The sequence below is a fragment of the Chlorocebus sabaeus genome, chromosome 1 (assembly GCF_047675955.1).
Source record: "Chlorocebus sabaeus isolate Y175 chromosome 1, mChlSab1.0.hap1, whole genome shotgun sequence".
In the NCBI taxonomy this organism is placed as follows: Eukaryota; Metazoa; Chordata; class Mammalia; order Primates; family Cercopithecidae; genus Chlorocebus; species Chlorocebus sabaeus.
In genome coordinates this window covers 29,900,379-29,926,438 of record NC_132904.1, presented here as the reverse complement: position 1 = coordinate 29,926,438, position 26,060 = coordinate 29,900,379, and the positions used below count along the sequence as shown (strand labels likewise).

The following is a 26,060-nucleotide window of genomic DNA, read 5'->3' as shown; positions in this document are numbered from 1 at the left end:
GAATTGCTTAGAGGGATTACTGTAAAATTCAGTGATTGCTAAATCGCTCATGTAGCAGAAATGGCAGGGAAAACAGCAATATGCTAAGCAAAAAATTTTAACTTATTGTGTAATTCTGTTGATGTAAAAAAAAAAGTAAAATAGTTCTCATGAGTCATGAGACTTTACTTTTAAAATCAGCACATTTGAATATAAACTACTGGACCACATACATTACAATAGTCATTTTAAAATTAAAAAAAATGTTTTGTAACTGCTATGGAAGGGTAGGTTTCACAAACCAATTCGGTATAATTTGTTAACTTTGTAAGAAGGAGCAGAACACTAAAGTGACTACAAAAGCGTTAAATTTTAACTAAATTTTGAGTACTTTGTGAGTACTAATTGAAAAACCTGTATAATGAGTGCAGCAAACTACTTACCTGTAATTGTGGGAAACTAATATTAGTAGGAAACATAATTGGTGCATATCTTAAGGCCTTCTTAATTTGACAAGAGAATGGTAGAATGTACAGCTTACTGGAATGAGGAGGGAGTCTGCATATAATTTCAAATGCAAATTAGTTAATATTAGGTAAAGGATAAAATTCCATTCCAAGGAGTCTAGAAAAGTCCACACTATCTTAGTAGAGCTGACAGCAGCCATGAAGGGCAGATATTAATTATGTGCAGTCCTGTCACTTCAAGCTGATATTATGATTGCGTAATTACTTTCCCATCAGAAAAATACATCTGGAAAAGATATTATGTAGTGTTCTAATCAAAAGAGGGTATACTAGAAAGAAATATGTACTTTTATTAACACATTAATGCTTATGAAATGATTTTTCTAGCATGAAAGCCTGAGGATAGATTAGTTAGAATCACCACAAAATATACTGCACATTTAACTCCGTAATAAGTGAGTATAATCTATCAAGAGATAGTATTGAATAATGGAAATGTCCAAAATATCTTTCTTTGGTTTTTCGTCACCTTCATTTCAGAGTAAAGATAATGATCTACTACAGAATTATTATATTATCATAATTCATATAAATAATTTCAGTTCATTTCATGAAGGGTGACTAAGGAATGATTATGTTCTTTTTATTTTTAAAATATGAAAAATTTTGAGGTTCTTGGTTTGGTAACTTGAAAAATAATAATAAATGCAGAGGCTTCATAATGTAGTCCTTAATGTCAAGAGTAATGGAAATGTGAAGGTCTCTTAGGTGGGAGATTGTAATAGGAGACAGAATCATAAAATCAATATGAATTGTGTCATGACAATTGGAACCAAAGCATACAAATATTGGAGAGAGACTTTAAGAGAATTAAGTTAGTATTTGTCATAAATTGGAATCTGGCTATAGTATCATTGAGGTCCATTTAGTTGCTTCTTTGAAATGGAACTCTTTGATATATAAATGTAATATGTATATATTTATGAAATAGTCTGTTCATAATGCCTGGTTTCAGCTTTTTGATAGAACACATTGGGACCTTTTTTTTAAATTATTATTAAGCTTTTGTTTTCTAAAAGAGGCTGGCCTCTTACCATGGTGCTATTCAAAAGGTAGGAGTTTTTTTTGTCCACCCCCCACCTCCTTTTTTTTTTTTTTTTCCCCAAAACAAGGGCATTTGTTATTCTGAGCTTAAAAAAATAATGCTGAGGCTCAGGCTGACAGTACATTCTTTCTTTTTTTTTTTTTTGAGATGGAGTCTTGCTCTGTTGCCCAGGCTGGAGTGCAGTGGCCAGATCTCAGCTCACTGCAAGCTCCGCCTCCCAGGTTCACGCCATTCTCCTGCCTCAGTCTCCCGAGTAGCTGGGACTACAGGCGCCTGCCACCTCGCCCGGATAGTTTTTTGTATTTTTTAGTAGAGACGGGGTTTCACCGTGTTAGCCAGGATGGTCTCGATCTCCTGACCTCGTGATCTGCCCGTCTCGGCCTCCCAAAGTGCTGGGATTACAGGCTTGAGCCACCGCGCCCGGCCAACAGTACATTCTTTAAGCAACTGTTTTTGATTTCTTTATCAAGCCATGTAAAAAATGAAAAAGGCAGTAAGACACACCACATAGTGTAGAGGATTAGAAAGCTCATTCTATTATCTCCAAATGCATTTAATGTATTAAGCTTTATGCACATTTTAAGAATTCTTGCAGTTAAGTGTAGGATTGTTATGGTTTGGATTTGGAGATGCATCACTAATGTTATAATCTTGCCTGTGTGGGAGAGAGTGTGTGTGTGTGTATGTGTGTTTTCCCTAAGTGCACTTCCCTAATTTTAGTTCACTCAAGAATTTAGTTCTCCAGAGTTTTATAGACAAAACATTATGGTTGTACTTAGTAGTTTGCATTATTTTTTACCTATTTAATATTTTAATGTGCCTATTTTAGTTCACAAGGACTTATTTTACTAAGTAAAAAATGTGGAGATTTTTTAAAGCTATCTTCTAGTTATAATTAGCATTTCAACTAGAGGTAGCTTGGGAATTAAGTGAAACTGTTGCAGCTACAGTTATTGAGAGTCATGGTGAACTGGAGTTGGATGGTCTTTGTTCTTCAGTGTCTTCCAAAATAACCATCTTTCATAATTAGGAGTTAGGAAACTCATTGTGGCTATTGTTCCTCCTGTTTTTCAGTATATAATGCACTTAGAGATAACCTGTTTTCGTGTGCATTTGAAATATTCATTGTCAGTAGTAAAGATGGTTTTGTTGGGTTTTTTTTTGAGATGGAGTCTCGCTCTGTCGCCTAGGCTGGAGTGCAGTGGCTCGATCTCGGCTCACTGTAAGCTCCGCCTCCAGGGTTCACGCCATTCTCCTGCCTCGGCCTCCCAAGTAGCTGGGACTACAGGCGCCCTCCACCACGCCCGGCTAATTTTTTGTATTTTTGGTAGAGACGGGGTTTCACTGTGTTAGGCAGGATGGTCTCGATCTCCTGACCTCGTGATCTGCCTGCCTCAGCCTCCCAAAGTGCTGGGATTACAGGCGTGAGCCACCGCGCCCGGCCTGTAAAGATGGTTTTTTTGTTTTGTTTTGTTTTTCTCAGGCAGAGTCTTGCTCTGTTGCCCATGCTGGAGTGCAGTGATCTTGACTCACTGCAACTGTCTCCCAGATTCGAGTGATTCTCATGCCTTAGCCCCGCAAATAACTGGGATTACAGGCATGTGCCACCACGCCTGGCTAATTTTTAAATTTTAATAGAGTGGGGTTTCACCACGTTGGCCAGGCTGGTCTCAAACTTCTGGCCTCAAATCTGCCCACCTCAGCAAAAGTGGTTTTTTAATACAAGAATTCTGCATGTTCAAGGTGGGGAAAAGGTTTATAAGGATATTTGATTAGACATATATGAAGAATGCTCACATTGATCTGATGTGTTTGGTTTGCTATATCTGGATTTCTGAGTGAATATAAGCTATCAATAACCATTAATTAATTGATGATCCATGTTTGTAAGGAACACTGAAATGTTAAGTCAGCACAGCTTTGAGAGTTAAGCATGCAGATTCGCATGCTGTAATCAGTCTGGATTGTGGTTTTCTCTTTGATGAAATGGGCATGTTTGACTTGAACTTTGGTTTGGGCTGTGTCATCATTGGGGCACTAGGAGTGATAGTTCTACTTTTCCAACCTTCTTAGAATTTGGTGCCAGTGGAGAGAGAGAAAGCGTAAGACAGATGGAGATAGAATGCTGATAGTTACTTTGGATTGGAGAATGTGACTTAGATCTGTGGCCTAAGATTGGGCTTCTTAGTATAACCCCACTTTAGACTTTGAACTTTCTGTTTTAGAGGGAGACTGTGTGTGTACAAAGCAAACACACATATCCGAATTGCTGCCTCATATCCAGTGGGCCCTGATGGCAAGAACACAGAGAGGTGGGCCTGTGGAGCTGCTTTTGAAAGGCAGGGGGCCACGTGTGCCTAGCACGTGGGTGGAGGAGCTGAGAGGAGACTGCAGGTTGTCTATAATCAGGAAGTTGTTAAAATAAGGAAGGGACTGAGGCAGGTATGCATGCTTGCATTCTTTCTCCAGACCTTCAGAGTGAGGGAAAAGTGGAGAGGTACAGAAACTTTCTCTTAAATACTTCAAAGAGGTGGAAGCGCCTTTATCATGAAGCCATAGGAAATCTCCATTTGAAAATGCAGTACAAGTTATTCAGCTTCCCAAGATAAATATTTATTCTCATTTACCATTAGTGCTAAATTTCCTTGCTTTTAACCCTAAAACATCAGTGGAGACAAAAGAAGCCCTGTTCTTCCACGTTTGAAGTATGTTAGCTATGCTACAGTCTTTTGCTTGTTTGAGTCTGGAGAGTTGAACAATCTGAGGAGAGAATAGGGTCTGTGGAAAACTACAGGGGATGGATGTATTTGTTACCATGGTATTTTATTAGTAAATTGTAATCTAAAAGCTATGTTGCTCTTGATTGTAACCCTGGACAGTGGATTGGGAAGTGTTGCTGGACAAATACATAGTGTTTCCTTTTTTGATACCTAAGGAAAATGTAGTTATGCTTCATTGGGAGATCATTCTGGTTTGAGGTCTACTTCTCTGGATCCCCAACTGAACTGTGGTATACAACAAAAAGTGAGGTTAATTTAACCACTTAAATTCTGATCATCCTTGACAAGGCAAACTTTTCCTTTCACACCTATTCGTAGGAACCTTTGATTCTTGAATACTATAATATTAGAGGAAAATAAAAACAGCCGATTTCTTAAAGTCTGATCTTGATTATTCTGTTGTAGATTGTCAGAACCATATTTTTTTTGTTGTTGCTGTTTTTTTTTTGTTGTTGTTGTTTTCTTATTTACCTTTTTCTTTGGTCATTTTACCTATAAATCTATTTTGCAGAAACAAAAGGAAAAGGAGGAAGTGAAACCTAAATCAATCCTAAATCAATTTCCTCCTTTTTTTTTTTTTTTTTTTTTTTGACTTGTAAGCACCTGGCTTGAGAAGATGCATAGAACACTAGGGAATTATGAAAACAGAGTTTAAAATATTCCAAAAAACATTTTTATTGTTATAAAAAATTGAATTTTATGTTTCCATACTATTTACTGGAGACTTAGTTTACCAATTGGGAATCTTTTAGACTTTGGAATGCCTTCTTTTTCAAATGGAATTTAACATTAATTTACTTGAACTTATATTGATGCCTCAAGAGGTGCATTATTTGTTGTGGCTGATCTTTCCTTTTTTTCAATTTCAGGTGATCCCATTAAGATACTAATGCCGTCACTGTCTCCTACAATGGAAGAGGGAAACATTGTGAAATGGCTGAAAAAGGAAGGTGAGGAGGTACCTTCCTAATGTCCTGTATGCTTTGTTATTTGGTTATTTTTTTTTTCTAATCTGTCCTGTTATACAATATGTGATATAATTTAAATAAATTGTGTCCCTTTGGTAGTTAATGTAAGTTTGGTTAAATAAAGTTTTCCCATGATAATGTAGCAAAGGTTTTCTGGGTTCAGCCTATATCCTTACACAAGCACAGAACGGTGAAAAATATTTTAAGGCTTTTCCCTCAACTTTTAGTCCTTATACCCAGCTTTTAGTTTCAACATCATAATTTTGACATTCTTCTTAATTGATAACTTTATCATGATTGTGTGTGTGTGTGTGTGTGTGTGTGTGCGCGCGCGCATGCGTGTGTGTGTTCCAGGAGGTAGGCAAGTTCATTATAAATTTTATTGGAAAGAGCAAATAAGTGGAATACAAAGAAAACCCTCAAAAGCAGAGCAGCGGAGGAGGGTTGTAGCCCTGCTAATTATTGAAACATAGTATTAAGCATTTCTAATTAAAACTCTGGGATTGGTGCTTAAAAGACAGACCAGTGCAGCTGAGTAGAGAATAAGGAAATAGATGCAGTTGCACATGGAATTTAAGTGTATAGTAGAGGAAGACAATATTAGATTTATTTTTTATATTATGTGAAGGATAAATTACAAATGAATAATACATGTAATGTATAAAAATGAAACTATGCAAGTCTTGAATTCCTCTGTACCTGGAAGTGGAATAAACACCCTAACTATAACTCAAAATCCAGATTATAATATGGGAAATAAAATTTGATACTTTTACATGGCTAAAAATGCAAGTAAAGTAAAAGAAGTGACAAATTGGACAAGAGTATTTGCAATTTCTATCACAAAGGGTTAATATCCCTAAAAAATCGGTAAGACTGTCAACTCAACAAGAAAGTGGGTAAGATACATGAACAGATGGTTTATGGAAAAATAATTGCAAATGGCTCTTAAACATAGAAAAAGTTGCCTAACCTTTCAGCTGATAAGAAATATGCAGATACTTTACTGAAATGTCATTTCTTGCCGATTATACTGACAGTAGTTAAAAAGTTTGACAAGCTGTTCTCTTGGTAAGGCTGTGGAGGGAAGGGAAGAAGCAGGCACTCTCGGACATTGCTGGAGGAAATGCTAAATGGTGTAAATACTAGGGAAGAGAATTTGGCACTATTTAGAAAAATTACATTTATGTTTACCCTTTGGCCTAGCAGCTTTACTTCGAGGATCTGTTTCAGTGTTACAGCAGGAAAAATAGGAAAAGTCACAAACACACACTAGGCTGTTTTTATCACAGCACTGTTTGAAATAGCAAAAGGTGGAAACAACCCAAATGTTGGTTAGTACAGGATTTGTTGAATAACTTTTACTATATCCACAACTGTAAAAAGGAATGAGGAATATCTCTTCATACTGCTATGGAGTGATGTTCATTGGAAAAAGCAAGGTATAGACAAGTGAGTATAGTATATATCATTTATCAAAGAAAGAGGTGGCAGTGCTAATATTTAAGAAATTAAAAAGAAAGGATAAAATAAAACTTTAAAAACAACAATAGATGGTTATTTACAGAGTAATGGAGGGAAAAGTGTGGGGAAGAAACTGGAAGCTGGACTTCTGAATATATCTTGTTTTGTCTCTTTGACTTTGGGACCATATACATATTTTGTCCAAGTTTAAAACAAATTTAAAATGTAAATGAGTCCTAAAGATTGAAACGATGAGACAGGTGATTCTAATTCATTTTTTTTTTCTCTCTCTCTCAATTTGCTTACATAACCATACGGAGAGGCACTATTTCAAATGTCAGATATTTGATTATATGCCCTAATAGATTATAACTGAAGGATAAAGCATCTCCAAAAGTGTAATCTTCAACTGTTAGAGTAATCATATTATGCTGGTTATGTTGGTATTGTTATTCTAAGGCTTTTTTGTGTATTTTATGGGATAAAGCAAATGACTAGTTAAGATAGTATCATTGGAAACTTGAATTTTTAGTGTAGTTTAAAGGAGAAACAGGTAAAAGTTTCTAAGGTTAGGAAAGACTCTGTGATGGTAAATTTTCTAGCTCTTTCTCCTGGCAATGCCTGGAAACAAGGACCAATCGAGTCTCAGTGAGCACCCCTAGAACCCAGACTATAGTCTCTAAATATCAGTTCCCACTAAAGTAAATGAAGGCTCCTTGGAGAGTAGCTACTTGCAGGTCTAGGGCAGGAGATGTGCAGATGAACTTTTAATAACTTGTCAGTTCAGAAAGCAAGGAAGCTGTCAAAAACTCCTGAGAGCATCTTAAAGGACTCAGGAGCCATAGATGAGATAGTTTGAGGATCACTAAGGATAATAAGGATAATATATTTAATATATTTCAATACATTAAATATATTTGAACCATAAGTTCACAGTAATACTAAAGGAAAAAAAAATAATTGGTTAGCTTTAGAGGGTGCTAAGAAATAACTCATTTTGAAAATGTAATAAATGGAAAGACTCAAGCATTTTTCTCTACCTTTTCTGCTATATGAACTGTAGCTCTGAGTAACCAAGTAATTGATGAGAAGTTTCTCATTATTAGCATATCGCAGTTGTTAAAAGATAGAAGAATCATAGAATGTCACTGTATCGCCGTTTTGCAGTTTCTGGTAAAATAGTATCATTAACAGCTGCTAACATCACAAAAAGAGAGATAACCAGATATTACATGCTTCCCACTGTGAGGTAGTCTTGCCAGAAAATTGAACCAAATACATTCAAGCCTATAGCTCTAACTATCATTTTCCAGGAAATACAGGGGGAAATATAACATGTTCAATGACACTATCAGAAGTATATCAGCAAAAGCTAAACTGAGGAATTTTATATGCCAGTTTCTTCAACCAATAAATTTCAGGGTGGCAGGGAAGAGCTCGGGGCAGGCGGGTGGGCGAACCTATAGCATACAAGAGATTAGAGACCAATGCCAACGTATGGACCTTATTTTAATTATGATTCAAGCAAACAAAACAGATGGGGACATTTGAAAACTGGCTGGATATTTAATGATGCTAAGGATTTTTTTTTTTTTTTTTTTTTTTTGAGACATGGTCTCACTCTGTTGCCCAGCCTGGAGTGTAGTGGTGCGATCTCTGCTCACTGCAGCCTCAACCTGGGCTAAGGGTGATTCTCCCATCTAAGTCTCTTGAGTATCTGGGACCACAGGCACACGCCACCATGCCTGGTTAGTTTTTTGTATTTTTTTAGAGACGGGGTTTCCCTGTGTTGCTCATGCTGGTTTTGAACTCCTTGGCTCAAGTGATTCTCCTGCCTCGACCTCCCAAAGTGCTAGGACTACAGGCATAAGCCACTGCACCCAGCGTAGGGATTATTAATTCTAAAGGTTTAATAATATTTTGGTTATATTTTGATTATTTTTAAAAAATAATCTCACCTATAAATGATGTGAGATGAAATACTTAGGTATGAAATGACAATATCTCTGGGATTAGCTTCAGAATAACCCTGGTGGAGGTTGAGAGGGTAGGGAGGGTATAACTGAAACAAGATCAGTCATGAATCACTTGGCAGTTGTATAAGTGAAGTAAAAGGTATATGTGGCTTCATTGCCTTTTCTCACCACTTTTGTATAGTTTGAAATTTATTTTTTATATATATATTTTTTAAAGTTGTACATAGTGCTTTCAGGATATAATTTGAAATGAGAAACTAGTACCAGATGAATTGGAATGTTGATATTATTAAGAGAATATTTGATGCAATACCATCTATAAAGCTGTATTACGTCACTGTTTCTGGCAACCATTTTACCAGATTTTAAGTAACTAATATGGTGCTTAGGAAATAAGACTGTGAATAAAAGAGGTGAGTATGTTACAGTGCTCATACAGAAGGATAGAGAAACAGTTAATGTGAAGGAAGCTGGAGAAAGGGACTTTCTGTTTTTCTGGCAGCTACTTTCTTTTCCTTTTCTTTCCCCCTTTTTCCTTTGCCATGTGTGGTGGTAGAGTCACCCCTCTAGGTACTGGCCACTGGATAGCCTCTTTTAGCACCCTATGTAGCTGTCTTTCTCTGTGCTTGACTCATTCTGTATCAGGTTAAACTATTGTGGAGGAAAGAGGATGAATCTACAGTACCTATTAGGGAGTGTTAGACAGAAGAATAGAGAAATTAGAGGTGACTGAATGAGTCCCCCGCAGCCATTATGATGCTTCACCTGGAGCAATGGTAAGTCAAGTGTTAAAAAGGGAAAGAAAGAAGGAAAGAGCAAGTAGAGAATGAATAACATGGTCTGGGGAGGATTTGTCTAATTCCAGAGACTAGCCCTGGCAAGGACTTCCAGGGTATCCTAATGTGATTTTTAGTAGGCACAGATGTCACTCACACGAATGTTGGTATTGAGTGGTCCAGTCCAGTGCTTATGAAATAGTATCAAGAGTTTAGGCAGTGGGCAGGACACCAGAGTCTGGAAGAGCTGTGTTGTGATCCTAGGAGGTCTGACCTTTCATGACATCACTTTTGCCGCTAATGATGGGTTTGGGGATCAGGAAGAGGGCTGACAAGTATTTACTTGAGAACCCTAGCCAAATGAGCTGCGGAGTTTGGGACAAGACCTCACTTCTTTCAGGGAGTCTGGGGTGTAAGGAAAGGCGAGAAAAATTGCCGTGGGTTGAGCCACTATGGAGATTAGGAGGTATGGTGCAGTGAGGTTGTCCAAATGAACATTACTGGTCCTTGATGGACCCAACTAAGTCTGATTGGACATACTACTAAATTTTGTTCCTCAGCGGGGATTATGTCTGAGTTTGTTCTTGTTTGTGCTTCCCTTTGTGACTAACATGGTAATTGGAATAGAACTGCAGTGCTGTAAGTGGTCAGTTAGTAAAGGTATCGGCAGAGGGGAAAGTAAGCCAAAAGCAGGGTACATGACAAGGATCCAAGAAGGCTTTGCCGATGAGGTAGTATTCGAACTGGTCCTTGTAGAATAAATGGGCTTTTTTAAAAAGTGAGAAGGACATTCCAGATAGAAAAACATGGGTAAAGTCTTGGAAGAAAGATGTCACTGAGACATACTTTAGCAACAGCAGGTAGGTCTGGCTGCATTGGGGGCATAGTGGCTGTAAGATAAGATAGATTATTAGAAGGATCTTGAATACGAATCTGTAGTTTATCAATCTGTGAGGGTCCTTATCCTAAAGCCAAAATATATCCACATTCATGGTTTCTTAATAGGAAGTGATTTCTTTTTTCTTTCTTTTCTTTTTTTTTTTTTTTTTGGAGACAGAGTCTCACTCTGTTACCCAGGCTGTAGTACAGTGGCCCAATCTCACTCACTGCAACCTCCACCCCCCAGGTTCACATGATTCTCGTGCCGCAGCCTCCCAAGTAGCTGGGACTACAGGCAACCACCACTATGCCCAGCTAATTTTTATATTTTTAGTAGAGACGGAATTTCACCATGTTGGCCAGGCTGATCTCGAACTCCTGACCTCAAGTGATCTGCCCACCTTGGTCTCCCAAAGTGCTGGGATTATAGGCATGAGCCACTGTACCTGGGCAGGAAGTGGTTTCTACATACTTTTCTGAGCCCTATTAGTAGCATTATGTTGAAAGGAACAGGCCCTAAGAGTAACCTGGTATGAAGAGATAACTATAGGCAATTTAAAGTAGCCTCCTTTTCCTGCTCCCATTTGAAAAGCCAACACTGAGGACTCTTAATCAATGTGACCATCTAAACAGATGGGGTAAAGCATCTGCTCTCTATCAGATATAATATTATAAGTAAATCTTTTCAATGTTAAGTGATGCTGGAATGCAGAGAAAGGAAATCAAGTGTCCCCACATCTGGAGTGGTGAATGGGAGTTGAGGCCAGGTGCACCACTAGGCCTGAGCTGGAAGGCTGGAGTTTCTGACTTTTTTTTTTTTTTTTTTGGTGGTAGTGGGGTGGGTGGAAGGAGCAAGGAAGGGAAGTCAAGAATCAGATTAAGATTTGGATGTGGTAAGATTTGAGATGCATATTAGACATTCAAGGGAAAGTGTTCAATAGACAATTGATTATAGGAGATGAAGTTCAGGAGTGAAGTCTGACTTGGAGACAGAAATTTGAGAGTCATCAGCATGTGGATGGAATGCCATGTGATAACAGGCAAATCGGTTTTGAATCTATATGGAATAAGAATGCCTACTCCCCTAAAGAGTCATCCTGAGGGTCAAATTTATAGTACTTGCATTTTCTGGGAACCCACAGGTAGAAGTGAAGTTGTCCTGGGCTGATCGCCTCTGTGGGTTACCTGGTAGAAGCCATTATTCTGGAAGAATACAGCTTCTAATCCAAACCACACAGAATTTGCAGATAAAGTCTCACTTAGCAAAAGTCACAATCCCATATTTACTAACATATGAAGAAGTCTTTTAGGAGTGAAAGTCAATAGGCATAACAAGCAGCAGGACCGGATCCCAGAACTTCAGTTAATTGGAATTACAAAAGTCCAGGCAGATTTGAAAAGGATAAACAGAACTTCTAATAATGAAAAATATTGTCCCTCAAATTAAAAACCCCCAAACCTCAAGGGTGGGCTGAAGTGTGATTAGACAGGACTGAATGAAGAATTTGTGAACGGTAGGACAACTGGAGGAAATTAGGTTGCATGTAACACATAGAGACAGCACTGGAAAATATGAGAGAGCAGTTGACATATGAAGGGTAAAATGAAAATTATTCAGTAACCCAATAGGAATTTCAGAAGAAGAATAAAAAAGAGGAAAATGGGAAGAGGTAATTTTCAAAGAAAAATTTGGCAGATAATTTTCTAGAATTTAAGAAAGATACGTGTAATGTAAATGGAAGAGCCAGTACCCCATTGGAAAGCATTTTGAGCAGTTGGCTCTGCATGGCTGCTACCATATTTTAAAATAATTGTCAGTATCTAAGAAAGTTTTACCTTTATAAATAATGTAATGAGTTGGAATCTATTTTTAGGTTTCTTTTCTCTGATGAATTATAGAGCTTTGGCTATTTTCATATTCAATATGACATGGTGTTGGTGTCATTAAATAATTACTCAGACACAAAACAGTCTTTTAGGGATTATTTTAAAAAGATTAACTTTCTTTACACTTTGAGAATTTATAGGTAAGCAGATGAGGGGATTCTTGGGCCACATTTATCTTTCAGACTTCCAGCTCACTGGCAATCTAATAAGTTATTCACACCCGTTAGAATATGAGCAGTTAAGATAAAGAGCCAGGAGACATATGGTCTCATTATTCTGTTCTTTTTCCCTTTTGATTACAGTGTGCTATTTTCATGTAGGACAGGCCAGGATATATTTTAAGTCCCTGGAGCGTGTTTCCCTGAAGGTTGCTCTTAAAATTCTGTGTTCTGCCAACTGAAGGGAAATTTGTTTTTGCCAAAACACAGTAAATAATTGAAAGCAATCTTAATCCTTGGTTCTTAGTAGTTCACTGGCTTCTTTTTTAAGCTCATCACCTTTGTGATTTGTGATCTATAATTTGCTGCTTTTCATTAACACTTATGTACTATATACATGGGTATCCATATATGTTTAAGTATACCTGGTTCTTGGTACATTTATGATAACTTGCTTCATTCATTTTATATTAAAAACAAATTTATATTCTGACACTATACTTTTCATAGATTTTTTTCTCTTATTAACTGTTTTTTGTTTGTTTGAATTTTGAGATTTTTAAAAATGTATGGTCACCATAAAACAATGAGTTTAGACCTTTATATGTTAAGAAAATTGATATTTTTCATGAAAAATGATAGTGTTGCATCTAATTATGAATCTAGTTTACTTCTAAGCAAAGACTAGATAAGTATTTGAGAACATTCAATGGACAGCAGTTCAGTCTTGAAACCATTAAGTTTTTTCAAAAATCTGAGACTGATTCACAGCTTCTTTTACTAATGCTGTGTGTGTGTGTGTGTTTGTGTTTGTGTGTGCGCGTGTGTGTGTGTGTGCACGCACGTGACATTTTATGCCAAGGAGATAAGGGTGCAAAGAAAAACTCTGGCCCAGGAATCATGGTTTTTCCTTTGGGTTTCCTCCTCTGCCATGAACTACCTGGGAGTGAGTTGAACTAGATGAAATCTAAGGTACAGAATATCCTGGATTTATAATTCTATGATAACTTATTTTATTTTTTTAAGTAACTGAAATATGCTGTATTATAGCATATAAATTATTTCCATCTTTGTTGAACTCGTGAGTCTAAGAAAATAAGTTCTATAATGACTCTTAGAGTACTTCATTTCAGTCTGAAGATTGACTAAAACATTATACATGATAAAATTAGTACAGAAAACACTCTGAAAGTGCTAGGTAACAGCCACAATTTCAAAATCTTTTGAAAGGTCAATTGAACTATCATTCGGCATTTTTATTACAAGTTTTTTATTTGGAGGGGGCATGTGCTTCAGATATTTTCAGTTTAAACTGGACCTAGTTTATTTTTTCATCAATTGGACTGTCAAATCTGTTAAAATAATAAAAAGGAAAAAAAATTCTTGTTCCCCTTTTGTAAGAGAATACTTGAGGTTGTGAAAAACCTTGTTTTTTTTCTCAAAATATTTGAGATTTTTCTGCTCTGCCAGGAAGCACTGTGGAACAAAACCAGGCTGAGATAATTCCATCAAGCACTTAGCCACACACACAGTGCCTAGAATGTACGTGGTAAGCATGCTTGACAGTAGTGCTTGTTGCTGCAGTGTTCCTTATGTCATGAGACAAGGGTTTTTTTTTGTATTTCAAATAGTTTTTGTGAAAGTCTTATACTATGTCTAATATACTGTTACTGTTTAAAATTCAGAAATAAAACCATTTTGAAGAAAGCCTTATCCTATATCGCTAGATGCCACTAGAGAGTTATATGGGTCTCTGAATTCTGCTGTAGAAGACACTTTGGTTCTATTATTTCTGGGAATATGTTTATGTTTGTGGTGCTAAAATGGAAAATTTTGAAAAGTACATTTCACAAATAGCTTCCTTTTTTTTTTGGTGTACTACGGTTTTAACAGCTTTATTGAGGTATAATTTACATACCATAACATTTACCTATTTTAAGTATTCAGTGATCTTTAGTAAATATATAGAGTTGTGCAGCCATCACCACAATCCAGTTTTAGAACACATTTCTGTCACCGCAAAAAAGATCCCTGCTGCCTGATTGCAGTCATTTTTTTCTCCCATCTCTATCCCTAGACAATCCGCATCTGTTTTTTGTCTCTAAAGTTTTGCCTTTTGTCTATGTTTCATATAAATAGAAGCATGTAATATTTGGTCTTTTGTGACTAGATTTTTTCAGATTTAGCATCAAGGTTCATCCATGTTGTAGCATTTATCAGCTGTTCATTCCTTTTGTTACTGAATTATATTCCATCATTATGCCTTTTTACACTTATTGCTAAATCTTTGTATTATATCAGAATTTTAAAATTAGTGAATGGAATTATAGATTATAGTTTTATTCAGTAGGAGTTTCTGTGGTGATGGAAATGTTCTTGTTAACCTGTCGAATACAGTAGCTACTAGACTTAGTGTAAGAAGCCAGAGGGATGTGTGGGCGGTTGACCTTGTCTAACAGGGCCCTTCTCAAACTACTACTCATGCCTTCACCCCATAGGGCAGGACCTCAACTGGCCTAGCAATCAGGTTGCCTCAGGTCTTTGGCCATGCAAATATTATCCTTCTTTGTGTGTGTGTAAAGTGAAAAGGGATGACAAACACTGACTAGGGGCCCCTCGTCTATATTCCCATTCTGCTGTAGCTACTAATTGGATGGGATTGTCATTGCCTGCTTGTTGTACTCTTCTTCAATCAGATTAGGAACTTCTTGAAGCAGGTCTGTCTTACTTTATTACTATTTTTATCATAGTATCACACACAGTGTCATTCACATGGAGCAGCTAGTAAATATTTGTGGAGTAAACAATTGAATTATTTTTGTGTCTGATTATTGTTGTCATTATGGTTCAGCATAGCACTAAGAAGAATTTTTCTTTAATGTTCATGTTGATCTGATAACTTGGTCTTACAGATAAAAACTAGCTCTTCTTCCACCACTACCACTACACGCACCTTTTACATAAAGACTTTTATTCTTAATTTTTGGCAGAACAAAATTATTTTGTGAAAGCCTCAGGACTTAGTCCATTAATAAAATAAACATCACCATTAACTGTGTTTGACCAAGGCTATACTTAATATCTAGAATTTAAAAAGAGGAAGGGAAGCCTGTGTATACTTCAGTCCTCAGCTCTGGCAGCTGCCCATCAGACAAAGGAACAGGACGATGATGCTGGCGTCAGTGCTGGGGAGCAGCCCTGGGCGGGCCTCTGCTCTGGCCCCTTCTGGGGCCCGCACTCTCGCCCGGGCCTGCTCCACTTCTGCCACTGACATGGACCATGAGAAGATGGTGCAGGAACACTCCAGGGCCGCCATCTCTTTCTTCAAACAGTCATCTATGAACCTGACAGCTGAGAAGCCATCTGTCACCTCACGCTGTCCAGGACCCTGTATCCTAGCTGCTCAGTCTTTTCCACTCTCCTCCACTTTAAACTCTTTGTGGACAGAACCTTCTCTTTTTGTTGTTTTCATACCCAGTGCTTAGTACAGTGCCTTATACGTTAATGTTTGCTGAATGATCTGGTAGAAATGACAGAATATGGAATAAATATGTCTTGATTCTGGTAGAAGTGACAGAATATGGAAAAAAAACGTATCTTGATTCTGGTAGACATGACAGAATATGGAATAAATGTGTCTTGATTCTAAATGGTTATATAGCTAACATTTTATTTTTACCTAGAGATGTTGTGAAGTGTTACATAAAGATGTATGTGAAGCGTTAACACTTCGGCCCCAAGACTTTAAAAAAAAAATATATACACACACACACACACACACACACACACACACACACACACACTCTCTCTCTTAAAATTTTCCTGACAGTCAGAGAGATTAAGTAACTTGGTCAAGATCACTAGTAACTGTCAGAGCTTGGAATGAAACTCATATCTGAATTAGGAGAGGTTCCTTGTAACTACTCTGCCACGGAATCGTTCTAAGCTACAGCACTAAATTTTTGATCACAGCTGAAACTCAGTAGATTTGGAATATTCATGGCTCATTATTTGGTCTCAGAGTTTTCTTTTGGCATTTACGTGATGTTTGATTATTGAAAGAGAGAACTTTGGTTTTGGGATGAATTAGGGGTAATGCTTCCATATGTAATTTTATTGTGTTTTTAAAACTTTCCCGGGGTTTATTGGTAAAGTTTTCTGTGTCTCTTTTCCCCACTTCCCTCTCTTTTGTCCTCTCATTTTTTCCCTGTCTTTCCTCCTGCTTTTCTCTTCTCCCCTCTCCCTTGGCATTCTCATCTAGCTAACATATATGTCTGTGTTATGTGAAAAGACATAGGTATAGTTTTTTAAAAAAGCAAAAAATGCTGTCTTTTTAAATATCAGAAGCGTGCTACAAATCGAATGTTAGAACCAAAAGAAATATAAAGGATAGTTTGATGTATACCTTAGGAGGAAATAAGGATTTGTGAAGTTATCATGTTTTTTTCTAAAGCAGTTTAATCTAAAATTCGTTGTGTATGGTGCACTGGCCTGAAACCTGAGGAATGGGGATGGGAATATAAAACACTTAAGTGTCCTATCCCTGTTGTGAAGAAGCTCATAGTCTAGTAAATAGGGGAAATCACAATTTAAAAAAGTAATTAGCAGTAATGTAACATTTTATATGCAATTTGTGATTTTTAAATAAATTAGACCTACTATAGGAATCTGGAATATGAACAAAATTATGTAGGTCAAGTTACTCAGAGAAAGTTATATAGCTGGAGTCGAATCTGTAGTTATTAAAGTGTGATTGGAATTTGAATACTGATGAACACAAATGTTGATATAGCATCATTTTGTTTTTCTGTGGCTAGAGTCTATTTTCTAGGCATCTAAGAGGTATTTAATTGCTGGGTTTACTAGTTCTATAGTTTCTTCCATGATTATAGCAGAAACCTTTGAGGGTGTGGTTTTTTTTTTTTTTTTTCCTTTTGAAGTACAATCTGTTTTAACCACTAAAACATCTGCCATTTAAAGAAGTATGTAAGATGATATAATCTGATACTGTAGCTTTCTCTATGACATACAAAGGTCATTTTTGGTCTCTGTTTATCTTACCAGCCTATTCTCTCCTCACTTCTCTGCATACTATTTGCAGTTCCTCTGAAGTTTCCTGTTCTCTCTGCCTCCAGGACTATAAGTATATTACCTTCTACCTGGATCACTGCCTGTTTACAGATTGTCTCCTCCTCACCTCTTCAGGCTCAGATTAGGTGGTCATTGTATTCTTGGAAGCCTTTTCTCACCTTCCAAAAACTGAATTAGATGCCCCTCCTGAACATTCCCAGAGCATCCTGACCTCACCTTATCCTGCTGTATTTTCCAGTTTACTTGTCAATGGATATTAAGTAAGCTTCTTGAGGTCAGGAATCTTAAATCTATGCTGTTATTACTGTCCACTGCTGTGTAGTCAGTGCCTCTCTCTCTATATATATATATATGTATATAATATATACATATATATATAATATAAATACATATATATATATTTGTTTTGTTTGTTTGTTTTGAGGCGGGGTGTTTGCTCCTGTCGCCCAGGCTGGAGTACAGTGGTGTGATCTCGGCTCACTGCAACCCCCTTCTCCCAGGTTCAAGTGATTCTTCTGCCTCAACCTCCTGAATAGCTGGGACCACAGGTGCCCACCACCTCTCCTGGCTAATTTTTTTATTTTTAGTAGAGACAGGGTTTCACAGTGTTGGCCAGGCTGGTCTTGAACCCCTGGCCTTAGGTGATCCACCCACCTTGGCCTCCCAGAGTTCTGGGATTACAGGTGTGAGCCTCCACGCCTGGCCACCCCGATATATTTTTAATGTTTGTTGACCAGGAACATCTCTTTGGGCTTAGACAAAGGACCTTTTAGGTGGTAAATAAATATCATCTAACATATCAATTTATTTTTAAAAATAACTTATATTAGTGTCTCTGAACTATTTTACCTAAAAATGTAACCATCAATTTGAACATCTTGGTACACAAATGAAGTACTTTCTGTACTGTGAATGTTCAGAGCGTATTTGTTAATTTAGTGTTTTAGATTTTCTTTTTTTCCTCTTATGATGCTTGCCTGTTAATATTGCTATTCCAGCTACTTTTGATGTGTGAGGAGGTGTATTTATATGTTACCTATTTTTTATCCCCTTATTTTTTATTCTGTTTTTGTGTTAGGGCTACTCTTGTAAGCTACATTTACCTAGATTTTATTTTTGTATCCATTTTGATAATCTCTACTTTTAATGGATGATTTTAATCCATTTATATTTATTGTGATTACTGATACATGTGGACTTATTTCTACCATTTTTTGTGCATTTTTATTTTTATCCTCTGCCTTTTCTTTCCATGTGCCTGCCCTCAGTTAATCACCTTATTTTTTATTTTTCCTCTGTTTTTCTAATGCTGTAGATTATATTTCTGTTTTTAAATTTTAAGTTAAATTTTGCCAATTACGTTTAGTGTTATTCAGTATTTTTTTCCTATTATAGGTTGATGCAAAAGTAATTGGGATTTTTGAAAGTAATGTGGTAAAAATAAAATTACTTTTGCACCGAGTGTATCAAAGTTGTTAGCATGCATGTAAACATTTCCTTACCTATCTTATTATTGTTTAGAGTTTGAGTTTTACACTTTTTAAACCCTCAAACATTACTTTAAAAGTACAAGCGGTTAACATTTTAGTGATTTTCACAATAACTTGTTTCTTATATCCCATGGGTTCCATCTGCTTCCACTTTTCTTCTTAATGAACTGCATCTTTTAAGAGCTTTTTAAAGAGATCTTTAATAGATGGTAAAATTTCTTAGCCTTTATATGTCTAAATAATACTTCTCTTTCGTTCTCAAATGATGGTTTGGCAGCATATAAAATTCTAGACAGTTATTTTTCCTCAGTTTTTTGAAGATATTACTTCATTGTTTTCCGACCTTTATTGCAGCTGCTAAGTGTGCTCTGAGTCTTTCCATTGAGGTAGTGTGTTTTTTTTCCCCTTTGATAGATTTTTAAAAGACTGTTTTTATCATTGATAGTATGCTATCTCTTTACATTGTATCTAATATGGATTCATATTTATATGGTCTAATGCTCTTTTTTCTGTTTAATTTTTTTATCAAGGTATAACTTGCATAAACTTTAGGCTCAATTAAATTTTATATACATGTATACCCATGTTACCACCACCTAGATCAAGATTTAGAACATTCTTAGCAAGCTACACAGATCCCTTATGCCCCCTGCTAGTCAGTACACCTACCCTAAACTCATTCAAAACTCTTTGATGATGAGAGTATACATCTCCATTTCTGGGAAATTCTCAGCCACTGTTTCTTCAGGTATTGCTTCTCCACCATTGCCTCTAGCATCTTCCCTCAGAACTCCATTAGCAAACATTACAGCCTCAGTCTTTGTCACTTAACTGCTCTTTTCTGTTTTCTTGTTTTGTTTTGTTTTTTGTTTTTAATGTTTGTATCTTTTTGTCTGCCTGCATGAAATTCCGGGTAGTTCATTAGTGCTACCTTTCAATTTACTAATTCATACCTTCACTGTTCCCTGTCTAGAATATATTCTGTTGTTTCTTTTTATTTCAATTACTTAATTTGTCATTTTTAAGATTTCTAATTTTTTTAAAATTTCTACCTGATACTATTTTTCTTTTTTAAATTTCTTGTTCTTGTGATAGCTCTTTTACTTTCATTTATGTTTTTGGATATCCTCAAGTACTTATTTTACAATCTTTGACAGATTGCACTAAAAAAATTGCTTCTGAAATGAATTTTTATTACAATTACTGATTTTGTGGCTTACTTTCTTAGCATTTGATTTCTTCATGTGTCTCAGAACTTTCTTCTGCAATTTACTTTTAAGTGGAAAGTTTTTGTTTTAATGTCTTCCCTCCTACACAGTTCCCCCTCAATCCCCGCCACCACCCAAGGAATTTTGCAGTTGATATTGGGGACGTTGGTAGATACAGCCCTGGAGTCAGAGGGTGGCTTGACTCTGTTCCTGGTATTGAGGCAGTATTCTGGTCCCCACCTTACTAGACCCATGGTTGCTGATTAAAATCATAGTCTCAGTCAACGGGTTTTGATTGTGCATTTTATCAGCCTCATGTTATGAGTAGAAGAACCCTGATGTAGCCCTAGCTTCAAGTAGTGAATCTGATTTGAGTCTCCTATATCCCACAAACTACTTTTAGTTCCCTTTAATCCCCAAAGGAAACTGTTGTACCTCTTTCCCCCTGTTTACTCCAAACCTGCTCCTAGATCCAGAAGCTAGTAAGCCTGTAACTTCAGGTCTTCCTCAATGTTTTTGAGTTTCCAGATGTTTTCTTTTGCAGAGAAGTGATCCATATTTGACTTCAGTTGTGTCTTTGATTTTCTCTTTTTATGCTTTATATGTTTTATTCATTTATACTGTGTGCTGCCAACAGGTTTTTTGAATTTGCCTAAGATGTGAAGCCCGAAGTACTGCTAATTGTAAAACTTTTCTTCAGGGAATATAGTCAAAATGTTTGAAAAAGTAAGGGGGTATGGAGTCTGGAATTGATTTGTTCAGAGGTGAATACACATTTGTTGCTATTGTCTCTAAAGTTGATTTCATTTTTATATGCTCAATAATCTTTATAATAGCTTTTTTATTATCACAAGTATAATTTAGGTCTGTTATAGAGCTTTTGGAAATTACAGCAAAGCATACACATACACACACACACACACACACCCCCACAAATAATGAGAATTACTTGTATTTACACAACCCAGAAATAGCTATGGAATATTTTGGTATTTATTTATGTTTTATTCATATGTACATATATACATAGTAATATTTATATTTTAAAAAACAAAACAAACCCAGTCTTGTTTTGTAGGTGAAGCGGTGAGTGCTGGAGATGCTTTATGTGAAATTGAGACTGACAAAGCTGTGGTTACCTTAGATGCAAGCGATGATGGAATCTTGGCCAAAATCGTGGTATGTTTTTATTTTAATTGTCTTCAACAGGATGAAGATTTCTTGAGTGTAAAGTTCATTGTAGTAAAATTACCTTTTATTTTTGCCTCCTTATTTTTAATGTGTATGGTCTACTACATAATACATTTTTAACTCAAGTGTTTAAAATGTTTTAGAGTTAAGGTCTAGTAGCCTGTTTTTCTGTATTTTCTAAATTTTCTGTAATGTGGGTTATTTTTGTAATGGAATGTTAGAGCTTATGTGAAAAGTAAGTGAAATAAAATGCTTAGAGCTACATGTGGTAAATATATGACTATTTAGCATTATGTGGTATATTCCCTGATTGAACCAACCAGCATGTTTGTTTCTTAATTTCTAGAACGTTTACTAGATAGTATGGTGGAACAGCTAAGACTGTGGACCCTGGAATCACCCCGCTGACTAATTCATATTATATCTAAAAAGTTCTGCCAGTTATTAGTTATGTAATGATTAGCAAAGTCTTCAACCCCTGTGCCTTTTTCTTCATGTTAAAGTAGAGATGATAAATACCTACCTCATGGGACAGTAGGGAAGACTGAGAGAGTACATACATGCTCATCTCAAGACCTATTACTCAGTTGCTCAATAAATGTTACTTCTCCCATTATTACAATTGTTTCCTCAGCTCTTGGTGACCATCAGACCCCAAGTCAGTCTGTATGTTTGCCTAGTAATTTGTATTGGTTGGTTGCAACTGGATAATAAGTATCCATTTGTGCCTCTGGAGTTTGATTTGTACAGATGAGCTGCATGTCTATCAGCAGTCCCTTGTGGATGTGTTTTTAGTTCTGAGCCACCAGCTTACCTCCGCTTTGAGCATAGACATAACACCTTCCTTTGTGTATTCTATTCAAAGACTACACTTCAGAATGCTATACTCTAACTAGGTGCAAATCTAGAGACAGTTTTTTATTTGTTTTTCTTACTAGAAAATCCTCTTTTCCTTTTTTTTCTAGCACTTATGTTGTATTTTTAACTTCTAATATGTTAAACTTCCTTTACTTGTCATCTCTGATATTGGATACTAGATATAACATTCCAGGTTGAAACATGTTGATAATACAGTTAACTTCCTTTTAGGAATATGAATCAAAGGCTAAAATTTCTGTACATTTATAACTGGGAAAATATAAATATTCATTCCAAAAATAGTTTTCTTGACTAATTTATGCAGCATGTTGAAAAATATTGCTTGAATTACCATGTAATAAACCTAGCTACTTTTTATTATGTGTGCTTTTGGCAAACTGTGTTCCTGGCCCCAATTTTGGATTGTTTGGCTGTGGAAATCTTCCAGAATTGATAGCATTTTTCCACTTAGCTGCTAAGTAATACGTTTCAAATTGCTAATCATGTCAGCGGGTCAGCAGTGCCAATTCATCTGGCCCCTATGCTCTGAAAAAGGTTGGGAGTGAGAGTGCATATAGTTGATAGCGGCTTTACTGGCACAACTATTTTCTTGCCAAAGACTGTATATTTTAGTCCTTCATGGCTTTATTATTATTCCACATGCTTTTTGGATAGTATTTGGGAGTCTATTCTCAACAAGATGTTGCAATTTTATCAGGGAAAAACTAGTAAATTTTTTTTTTTTTTTTGAGATGGAGTTTCACTCTTGTTGCCCAGGCTGAAGTGCAATGGCACAATCTTGGCTCACCACAACAACCACCTCCTGGCTTCAAGCAATTCTCCTGCCTCAGCATCCCAAGTAGTTGGGATTTCAGGCATGCGCCACCACACCTAATTTTGTATTTTTGTATTTTTAGTAGAGACAGGTTTCTCCATGTTGGTCAGGCTGGTCTCGAACTCCCGACCTCCAGTAATCCACCCGCCTTAGCCTCCCAAAGTGCTGGGATTACAGGCGTGAGCCGCCACGCCCTGTCAAAACTAGTAAATTTTCATACAAAAATACTTCAGTTATTACACACTTAAAGATCAGTTCATCAGCTTATTCTTAAAGTTAGTATTTAGCAGATTGAACAGCTGTTTTAAATGATAATAAAGTAGAATCTTAGGATGACATATTTAGAGGGTTTATTAGAGGTTCTCTAATTTGGCTTCCAGTATATTTGGGGTTGCTATATGAGGATGAAAAGGGTATAAGATGTTAAAATTATTTACATTTATGTAATGTTTGCAATATATTTATTGACTAGCAATATATTTATTGATAGATTTTTATTGATAGACCTTTATTCAAAACAATTTTCAAAAGTAGAATTTTTTCCTAAAAAACATCCATGAGTATTAAAGCAAATTTTTTTGAAAACATATTTTTTTAATTGATCATCTGAATACTAAAAACAGCAGAATAATTATTCTCAGTACTATTCACATTCTTCAGTTGGTTTCTTCACTTTATCTCACTCAAATACTGTGTCATTGGTATTTTTCTAAAGAATACATTTTTAAATACTACTGTATTCATTAGGTTTCCCTTCCCCACCCTTATTTTTTCATTAAGTTGCCCACAGTCCCATTCAAAGTTGCCTTTTAATGGTTTGAAAGTTTATGGTTGAAATTTGAAGTTGTAGAGCCTTTAATTGATTCTTCTGTCTAGACCATGATATTTTTAATTAAGAAAAAAGCCTCTCAGAGCTCAGAGCAGATTCTATTAAATGGAAGATATTCTCAACTCTATTTTTTTCATATTGAAATAGTTATGACACATTGTGAGGAAAGATAGTTTATGTTTCCTATGAATCAAAAGCTAAATTGTTACATCTACTTTATACCTTTTACATTTGTTTTTTTTAAATACCGGCACCATCTTGAGGTGCTGCACGATAAATTTTGATCAGTTGGATATAATTTACAGATTTGGGAAATTATTGATTTGGTAGCGATTATATTGGATACCGTCTCTGATGTCAGACTACATTTAAATCCTGCCTCTGCTACATACTTGTCTTGTGATCTTGAGCAAGTTACATAACCTCTTTGTGCTTTAATTTTCTCATCTATAAATGGGAATAATGATAGTATTTACCTCAGAAGGTTGTTAGGATTAAATGAGTTAATGTTGTGCTAGAACAGTGCCTGAGACTTGAAAGCCAGACAGCTGTTATTCAAGGGGTTAATGAATGTTTCTTCTTCCCCTCTGTATTTTAGCTTATCATTGATTTGTTTTCATTTTCAGTATTTCTTATGTACTTCCTTATAAACCAAAGTTCATTGTCCATATAAGATAAACAGTATACATTGAAGAGTAAAAACAGTTCAAAACTGTATAATGGTTCACACCATGATGGAAAATCATAGTGATGAACCAGGTAAGTCAGTCTCGTAACACAGGTCATCGCCACTAACTGCTGCACATGCTCTGTCAGTAGTCACTCGGTAGCTTTCAAACTGCTCTATTTTAAAGAATAAAAATACTTAAATAATTACTTAATGTACTGATTTTAAAATATCAGGATTTAAACAGACAATATTTACTTGCACCTTTAATGGAATGAACCCCCTCAATTTCTCTGTTGGACATACTACTGTAAATGTTTTGCCTCTCATATCCTTGTATACACAGATAAGCTTAGGTGAGCTGTTTGTAGCACATTTGCAGGTGATTCATTGGTTAAGATGTGAGAAGTCTCTGGTACAGAAGCCTCACACTAGTGACCTCAGCCTCTGTATGAGAATTATGAAGAAATAGTTTGTCACAGGCCTTACTACCCGTTATCGTATATGTTGATGTTTGCCCTTTAGTGATGCCAGCCACATGCTAAACCTTTAGGCATGAATTTCTAACCCATACCAAGGGGACAGTCCCCTGTAGTCTAATATTGATCCATGTTGAATGTATTGTTTTAAAAAAATCTGTAATTTGAAGGAAAACACCACAGCAGTAACAACAACAATAATAATACCTTTAACAATGAAAATGAAAACAAGTTACTAGCTACCAGACCCTATTCTAAGGGCCTGGTACATATAACTCATTTATTCCTTATAACAACAATGTGAAATAGCTACTGTTATTTGCATCTTACAACTCAGAAAGCAAGTATGGTGAGATAAGGAAACTACTAAGGTCACATAACTAGTAAGTGGTGGAACCAGCATTGAAACTCAGGAATTCTGTACACAACTGGGAGGGAAGGCTAATATTTGAAATGAGGGACTCAACATTCAATATTTCAGCATTGATGAGCTCTAAGTTAATAGAGCTATGTGTAAAAACCCTACATTTAATATTAAGAAATTATTGACACAAGAGTAAGAGAGGGCTTTGGTCAAGTAAGCTGAGTGCATAGGAAAACTCGGGCATTTGAGCTGTCCTTAGCTCCAGATGCTTTGGTAGAGCAGACTGTATCCATGGAGGTAGCTCGGAGAGGAAGGGGAACAGTAACAGAGGCCTGCTTGGTTTCTAAACAGTTTTGCAAAGAGTACTATTTACTCCTCTATACTAAGTCTACACTGGTTTTGAATATTTGCCTCCTACAATGTAAGCAAATGTCTACAGGAAATTAGCATACCTCTGAAAGATCTGTTTGCACCAAAGGAATAGGAAAGGTTGAAGAAATTATCTTAAATTCATATAGAGATTTTAATGACTTTAAATGGAATTATAATCAACCGTATTTTATCTTCTGTTATATATTCAAGTTGTATGGTAGTACATCACTTGTCCTT

The 26,060-nt window shown here is 36.2% G+C and overlaps 1 protein-coding gene across 1 annotated transcript in view; it reads left to right on the top strand.

Moving 5' to 3' along the window:
- PDHX (pyruvate dehydrogenase complex component X) overlaps positions 1-26,060 on the top strand; it is a 73,845-nt gene that overhangs the window by 10,237 nt on the left and 37,548 nt on the right. The window contains exons 2-3 of the mRNA XM_008002210.3: positions 5,201-5,281; positions 21,307-21,407. Of these exons, the coding sequence (XP_008000401.1) occupies positions 5,201-5,281; positions 21,307-21,407 (182 nt within the window). The remainder of the gene's footprint in view (positions 1-5,200; positions 5,282-21,306; positions 21,408-26,060) is intronic.